Source organism: Pinus tabuliformis, chromosome 1_2 (assembly GCF_031772625.1).
Source record: "Pinus tabuliformis cultivar Carrire ecotype Pingquan chromosome 1_2, CPIR1, whole genome shotgun sequence".
Classification (NCBI taxonomy): Eukaryota; Viridiplantae; Streptophyta; class Pinopsida; order Pinales; family Pinaceae; genus Pinus; species Pinus tabuliformis.
This window is the reverse complement of record NC_142298.1, coordinates 1,100,743,346-1,100,752,319: the sequence shown is the minus strand read 5'-3', so window position 1 is coordinate 1,100,752,319 and position 8,974 is coordinate 1,100,743,346. Positions and strand designations below refer to the sequence as shown.

At 38.4% G+C, this 8,974-nt stretch overlaps 1 protein-coding gene across 1 annotated transcript; it reads left to right on the top strand.

The window, feature by feature from the left end:
* Positions 1-7,471: 7,471 nt before the first annotated feature.
* On the top strand, positions 7,472-8,602 carry LOC149210013 (uncharacterized). The gene has a single exon (XM_089398838.1). The coding sequence runs from the start codon at positions 7,472-7,474 to the stop codon at positions 8,600-8,602; it is 1,131 nt and encodes a 376-aa protein (XP_089254964.1).
* Positions 8,603-8,974: the final 372 nt, after the last annotated feature.

The following is an 8,974-nucleotide window of genomic DNA, read 5'->3' as shown; positions in this document are numbered from 1 at the left end:
TTGGCACTCGTCATTGGACAATAGTACTATTGAGACACCATCTCATGGCATAAGAATCGTGTAGATAGATAGTGTTATAGAGATACCTTGAAAAACCTATTTAACACTACCTTCAAGCTTCAAATTCATAAGCTGATTTACTTTAGTAGAAAATTCTAGTGGGATTTCATAAAATACAACCCGAAAAAATACATTTTTGATAGTTGTTGTTGCCTTCTGTAGGTCTATCCCCCTTTGGAAATAGAATAACTGATATTCCCCATTTTTTGAGCTAGTTGCTTCATGTTCAACATTGGATATTGGGTTCTTGACGTGGGAAAGGTTGCAAATATTAGATGTATAATGGAAACAAGCATGCAATTCAAGGTTGCTCCTAAAGTCTCGTGCATGAATTATAAAACACCATCTACTTAAAACATGATATATGGTCGTAACAAAAAGCTATCCAAGATCCCACTTAAGAATTCAAAATGTTGCAAATAGGAGTTGCCTTAAACAATTTAAACTATTTAATTGCATAATCACAATAAAATAGACAAATCTTTAAAATGTTGAACGGTGTGAAAAAAATGGAGTTGAAATATTATAGTTATGTCACGGTATATATAGCTGTGTAAAATGTAACTTCTATCTAAAACATTTAAATGTAACTTATATAGCTACATGAAATGTAAATTCTATATAAAAAATGTAGTTGGAATATTATAGTTACCTTGTGGTAGATATAGCTATGTGAAAAGTAACTTGTATAGAACATTCTAAATATCCTTTTTCCAGACATTTAAGAGATTAACATTTTTTTTTTTTATCTCCGGTTAATAACTTAATAATCCAACCAAGTGGAAATTTTAAACTAGTGTGAAAATGCTTACTCATTTCCCTACCATATTTCTGATATTTTATTTATGTCCGAATTTAAGCTAGTGTAATGTAACTTCTACATATTTGACAATTTAAATGTAAAAAATTACCCATATTGAAGTTATACAATTAACATATGCACAATAAGATACAATATGCATGAGTTATAAGTAATATGATGTTTACATGTTATATTAAGACAAAATTTTTCTCATCTCACTAACTCTTATCTTATAGTTGGTGATGGATATAGCCTTTAAAATTATGAGCCATCCTTGTCATATCTTATACTTAGTGATGGATATATGTTTTAAAAGCATCAAACTTGTTTTTTATTTTATTTATGGTCAAGTTAAATGGAAGTGCTCATAATTTTATTCAATATTGTCTTGTACAAGTGGAAATAAAATGATGTGGGGTGGTGTTTCTAGTGATTTTCAAATTTTTTTTAATTAGCTAAATTTAGCTTATTTAGAATAAACGAGGGTGGTGTTTCTAATGATTTTCAAACTTGTTTTAATTACCTAAATTCAGTATATTTAAAGTAAATAATTTCACTGACCATCTTATGTTCAAGTGAGTAACTTTTCTTGAGGGCATCTTCATGACATCCACCATCTCTTAAAATTAAGATATATTAGTAGTAACTCGCACTAAATAGAAAATGTTGGCATAGAATCTTTTATTGTGTCTTTTACTCTGTGTCACAAATTTATTGAAATTTTATGATTATTGGTTTCAATTTCCAGGCTAAGACTAGATTCATCATGCTTGCTAGGATTTTTAGTTGTGCACACATCAAATTGCTCACTTCTAATTGTATCAAAAATAGAGAGTATCCGGAATGATATGTAGTGACATGTGCGTGTGTATTTTACTCAATGATATGCTTGATGTTTTAGCCCATTCCAATCCTATGACAATGAAATTAAGAGAGATAAGGACACAAGAAGGACTATCAATAAATGAAATTAGAGACTTTAGAATGCAACTCAAAATGTACCTGAATGTAACAATAGGTATTTGCATCTTCCTAGTCAGTGATGAGCATCGAATCACACTTTGAAAAATTCCGTGCATTATGAGAATTTGGTTGCACCTGCACTAATCCTTTGTATTAGCCTATATATATATATATATATAATTTTAGAAATAATCCTACTCCTGAAATTCTTCCCTATATGGATCATCTTTGTCCCCCTATTGATAGTTATTTTTCAAGGCAACAAAATAGAACTTTCCAATTGCATCATCGCCTTTCAAATCAATGTTTGAGTATTTCCAAGAGATTGACAAACCATTCTCTACTCACGTCCACGAAATCCTTTTTTTGTCTCCATTGTACAAACCTCGTTTCGTATTAAAATTATAAGTTTCACGTCTGTATTCCTCATCCCCGACATACCAATCCTTTACAATGTAATACTTTATCATTGTTCCCTTAGTGCAATAGACGTCCACTACTGTGGCATGGAGAAGATTGGTGTCATAACATGGTGCGGTGCATCCTTCAATACATGTCACAAAACTCCTCTCACCTCAAAAAACTCCTCTCATCTACAAAAATAATAGTCCTCTCAAACTGCTAGGTCTCCATCTCATTCATCCTTAAATAAGTGGATATTTCAATGGGCGACAAAGTGTGCTTGGGGATTTAATAGAAGGAGTTATCACTAAAAAAAATATAATGCAACATAATAGTTATCAGTAGGAGGAACAGACATGTCAAGCTACTTTCTAACTAGATCACGATGCTCCTGAATTACCTCTTATAATGAACAAAGATAACCTCAACTGCCTATAGAGTCTACCTATGCATGGTAGCAATGAAAACACTATTAAAAACAACATCTACAACAACATTGGTCAATCTCTTTTTCTAATCAAGGCCATGCCGAACTTTTGAAAAGTGTCAAGCAGGTCAGGGTCCACCTCATCCAGGGTGCTCTTCTTCTTCTACTCTCTCTCTCTTTAGGTTCAAAATAATAGAAAAGGTCTTGGAAATTGATGGGTGGGTAAAAGTTATCAAACTATTTGGGTTCTTCAATTTTTAATCATTTTCTGTAAGCATTGAGTCTAAATTGCAAAATCCATTCAGGTTCTTTTTTTAGGTGAAATCAAGATAAGCTTTGGAGAGTTGTAAGGTTTAATGGAGCTAAGTATATTCTACTTAAAATATAGTAACATGGTTTAAAACTATAGGCATTGAGATCATAATCTACGGATGAAACAGAAAAGATTTTATGTTCATGATTACAGGAAATTTTAATTTCATGTAACAAAGTTAGGGGAAGGTCTAGTATTTGCATCCTCTCTCTCTCTCTTACACTTCTCTCCCTCTCTGACTCCTCTCCTTCTCTCTCTTCATTCCTCCTCTCCCATTTCCTTCATTTTATCTCCTTCAATGCAAGCAATCAAATAGGATTACAAATCACCATCTACATTGAAATCAATGCATCTAGTGTAAGAATTCTTCTTACCTCCCTCCCCCCATCTATATCTATATAGCGTTGCATCTTTCCTTCTTTGTCTCTCTAACTCACCCCCCTCCCCAAACACACATGCTTTATCCCTCCATATCTATCTATCTCTCCTTCTCTCTACCTCTTTCTTCTTCCCTCTATTCACTTTCCTTCTATACATCTATCTGTCTTTGTCTCTCTATGTCACCCCCAAAACATACACACTATCTTGATGTAATTCCTAGCAAATAATTACCTAGCAAACAATTACATCTACACTCTCGATAATCCCAAACAACCTCAAATTATTCTAGTAAGCTATAAACATTCTTACTCGTATCCACTAATAATCATTAATTCATAAATCATAGCTATTCCAAATTCATAACTAATAACTTGAAAGTGAATGACCAAATAAACACAATAATAATTGACAAGCCTATATAAATTAATTAATCTAAAAACATTATTCTTTTTATTTAAAAATCATGAATATCTACATAAATCAATTAATTAATATGAATATCTACGTGAATCAATTAATTAATTAATTATATAAATATATTTATTATTTAAATTACTTTTATTGCTTAGAAATTACTAATATTCGTTATTGTTTGCATGATAATCGTGTGGGCCATGTTTCTGAAATCACTACGATCCTTGGTGTCATTTTCTCTTATTGTTCCCTTTATGAGTTCATATTTTGTGAGCTGGTGAAAATATTTTGACAATAGTTTTGGTCCAGTAGGAAGTGGCCAACTGGGGATCACAAAGAATTGCTAAGGACGGCTTCTACACGTTCTTATATCCCATATGCAATATTTAAGTTGTTATTGTAAATGATATTTGATTAAAATATCTGGTAAAATTAGTGGTTTTTTGGCAATTAGTGGTAGGACATTACTAATTTATATAGTCGTTTGCTTAATTTTGTTGCATTCAGGTTCAGAATATTATCAACCTATAACTGATTTACACTCTAGTTTCGCAAATTTTTGCTCACTATAACTCCTTTCAGTACACAAAAATCAGATGCGTATTAAAAATCGTTGCCATTAGACAATTGTATTTTCACCACGAATTTGGCAATTAATTGCTCACTATATCTCTTAGTACAGATAAATCAGACGTGTATAAAGAATTGTTGCCGCTAGAAATCGTATTTTCACAGGGAATTTGTAAGCCTACTATATCTACGATGGAAGCGTTAAATTGTCAAATATATCTTTGAAACAGAGTGTTGTAACCTGCTTGAAATTCTGATAGAAGAGGAACATTGACTGTTTGTCTTTTGTCATCGTGTATCTTTTTAGGTACAAAATTACATGACATTTTGAAATGCACAGTAACTTGTGAAACTATGCAACTGGACTTATGCCCTGAATAACACTATATTTAAAAGAGTAAAAATCAAATCCTAATGGCAATTTCAAAACCCACGGATTAAATATGCGTGGTGTGAGTCGGTAATATCTGAAACGTCTTTTCCTGTGCTTATCATTCTGTGATTACCGCTGACCCTAGTGACATTGACATTTAGGCTGAGGAAAACAACAAAAACCAAGCACATGCGTAGGTAGTAGGTAATTATTACTATTTTTCCGTTTTATGGTTATGAGGACGTCAGCTGCATCGTATAAATTTCACTTCCGTATTTCCAATCGCTGAACCAAAACCTATCATTTCAACTTTTAGCTCCCGAATTCGATTCCAATGGCTGCCCTTTCTATCTCACGTTTGGCTTTCAAATCCACCATTCAGAAACCGCTGACCAGTTGTAGTCACGAGCTTAGGCCTTGATCTGCCACAATGCCAACTCTTGGAGTGTGAACGCGACCAAAAGATATGACAGCTTCCATGAGCATATGCTCGAAAACTGCTGTATTGGATGCGCTGGTGGAGCGACTGGAAGAAACTACAGCAATCTCTCAGCAGAAGCACCTGTATACCTTACAAAACAAATGCAAATGCCGGGATCGCTTATCTGCTAATATCGACATACAACAGTTAAAGTATCTAGCCTCTGCACCATTAACATGATTAACGTCTGCCATTGCAAAGGCAGTGGGCTCCAAATGATCGCACGTGGTTGAATTACTCCGAGGTAGGTCAGTCTATGACTTGGAGAACACGAATCCGGCAACTTGGCCCAAACAAATCCAGCGAACCCAAATCTAGCCAATGCTATGAAATAATGATGGAACTGTGTTGGGTTAATATATTTGTAATTGTTAAGGTTGTGGAGGCGGCGTAGTGGTAAAGTCGGCCTTGTCATGACGGACCGGTCTTCTGTTCAATCCCGAGCAAGGTCGTAGCTCGTCGTGCGAGTAGTTAGTCTAAACCGGGCCAAGCCAACTACCAAGCCAACTACCTTTTGCTGGTGTAGATCATGAACCTTTTATTAATATATAATGAAAATTGAGGTTGATGGCTCTGGAACTAGGGTTCTGAAAACCCTACGACGGTGCAGACTGCCCAGCCTGCATATTCCGTGCTCCCGGCATAAGGAACGCCTTTCAAAAAGTAACAACCCTTCCTTGGTCTACCAACGCAGCTATGGAGCTTTCCCAATGGGGGGCCTCAAAGCCCTCCCCTACACCCAACTGTGAGCCTCCAGTGCAACCAAGCTCTCTGTTCTCAGAGCCAGTGCAAGAAGATGAGGTCCATGAAGGCTCTCCGCGGCAAAACAAGAGAAAAACGTCCACGCACCAGACAGAAGAAAACGAAGAGAAGCCAGAGGAGAAATCAGAGTCAGAAGAACAGCTCAGGGTCACATCGAAGACTTGCAAAGCAGTGGCTGCTGAAAGGCCCAGGATAGAACTTCATAGCCACAGGATCAATGGGCAAATCTAGTTTATGAAGGATCACGCGCTTATTGGAAAATTTATCGGCTTCTGGCCGACGGAAAAGGCACTGCAAGGTTGGATCTCAGCCAAATGGAAGCCTAAAGGCCATGTCACCCTACAGCTAGGACCGAAGGGGTTCTTTACTGCGATCTTTATATGCATAGAAGACAGAAATCGAATCATGGATGAAGGGCCCTATTTCTTCAACTCAACAGGCCTATATTTAAGAGAGTGGGTGGAAAGATTTAACCCGGACAAGGAGGACCTCAGTTGGGCTCCAGTATGGATCAGGATGTACTCGCTTCCAGCGGAATACTGGGATGAAGATTCGCTCAAAGACATAGGAAATGGGCTGGGGGAGTTTGTAAAATCGGCGGAAGAGACAAAGCTGCGCAGATACACATCCTATGCCCATATTTGCATCTTCATGCGGCTGGACAAACCCCTCCCGGATTCGGTAAGTCTTTCTCATGATGATTATGAATGGGTGCAACCTCTGGACTATGAACATGTCCCCTTTCGCTATCGAAGGTGTCATGCTCTGGGGCATCTCTTTAGAGATTGTCCTCTAAACACCAAAGCCCAACATTCTGATCCCTCAGCAAAGCCGGATCAAGATGGTTTCATCAAAGTTTCCAATCGTAAAAGAACTCACAAGAAACCCTCCACAGGGAAAAAGCCCCAGCAGAACCCCTCCTCCTTTCCTTCAACGAGCAATAGTTTTGAGGTCCTTGCTAACCCCTCAGATGACCATCCTCTACATGCATCACCCAGCCCTAAGCCCCCTTCCTCCTCTGCTATCCCTCATCCCACTGGCTCCTCCTCCAAACCTAGTTCCCCTACCATTGTCGTGAAATCCCCAAAGGAGGCCAGCAAGCTCTCAGATGGGAAAGCAATAGAAATGGATGTTGATGGTGATCCAAGTCAATCCTTAAACCTAGCAATCATCATAGATGAAGAAAACCATGTCCAACAAATGGATGAAGAACCTGAGAGCATCGACTTCAACGGTCTTGACATTCTAGAGCTCGAGCAGATATGCAAGAAAGGGGACTATGATAACATATCATAGCACCAGATTAGCAAACTGGAAGTCATCATCTCCAGGGCTTACCATCAGCAGCAGCTTGGCATCCAACCGGGAAGTTATTGGGACAGTGGTTTACCCCCAAATGACTCCAAAAAGCGAGGGAGAAGAACAGATCTCCAGCGAACTATCGCCCTAGGGAAAATCCTGGTGGATTTAAGCAGGTATGCTAAGCTTACTAATTACTACAAGCCCCCCCACATTAGTGAATCATGAAACTTATTTCATGGAATATAAGAGGGCTCAATAGCCCCGGGAAACTCAGATTAAGAAAAAACATGCTAAAGCAGGAGCAGCCACAGATTTTCTTTCTCCAAGAAATGAAGTGTAACAGTACCACTCTTGGGAACATTCTTTCCAAGGCATGGCAAGGTTGTCACTCGATAGTAGTGGATGCCTCTGGGGCCTCGGGTGGTTTGGTTATTGCATGGAACACTCAAGCGATTGGGCTGACAGACATCCATACAATGCAACGCATTATTCAAGCCACCTTTCACATTCTGGGTACCAACATTCATGGTCATCTAACCAACGTTTATTTCACTCACCTAGCTAGCATCAAAACAGCTGTTCTAAGCACAATCGCAGAGCTCAATTTCAATAGAGTCCACCCTCTTTGGATCATGGGGGGCGATTATAACATGATAACGAAGCTAGAAGACAAGAAAGGCGGGCGATCTAGGCTGGAACAGGCAGATGCCCACTTCAAAGAATTCCTCCTAAATAACTCTCTAATTGACATGCAGTTTTGCAATGGCACGCATACGTGGAGCAATCAAGGAACAGGAAAGCAGCAAATCGCATCCAAACTGGATAGATTCCTCATCTCTGATAACGTGGTACATCTTGGAGGAGATATTTCTTCATCAATACTCCCTTACTCAAGATTCGATCATCGGCCTATTGCCCTCCAATGGCAAAGACCAGGTGATGTCACAAGGCGACCTTTTCGCTTTGAAGCTTTCTGGCTTTCACACCCCGCTTTCAAAGACTTCATCAGATCTACTTGGACCTCTTTCCCTCAGCCAGATGGTTCAAAAATGTTTCAGTTTCAGCAAAAACTCAAATTCCTCAAAGGCCAAATCAAGCGCTGGAACAAAGAGACGTTCGGTAACATCTTTCAAGCGCAGCAGGAGTTAAACAAGGAAATGAAAGATCTCCAGCAACGTGTCATCTCAGGGGGACATAATGAAGAATCTCTTGCTCAGGAACAACGCATTCATAACCAATTGGAGGAGAGAAGGAAGCAGGAGGAAATTTTATGGAAGCAAAAATCCAGGATTAGATGGATGAAAGAAGGAGTGAGGAACACAAAATTCTTCCATCGAGCCACAATTCAGTGAAGAATGAACAATACCATCTCGTTCATTCAGAATCCAGAAGGGGAGAGAGTGGAAAATCATGCGGATATTGACCAGGAGTTCCTTAGACACTTCGAGCAAGTTCATCTAGAGCCCCAAGCAGATAGGAGGCCTACTATAGACAAAATCATTTCAAATGTGCCTAAAATCATTACAACAGAGCATAACGAACTCCTTCTACGCCCTATCACGCAACAGGAGGTGGACACAACTATGCACCAACTCAAGGAAGGCAAAGCCCCTAGCCCGGATGGCTTCACCACAACGTTCTTCCACTCTTTCTGGGAATTGATAAAAGAAGAAGTTTGGCTTGTGGTGGAGGAATCACGCTCCCTTCATTGGCTTTTACCCTCA

What these genes read in the sequence shown, in the direction of transcription:
- LOC149210013 (XM_089398838.1), top strand. Translation starts at nt 7,472, where the DNA reads ATGAAACTTATTTCATGGAATATAAGAGGGCTCAATAGCCCCGGGAAA.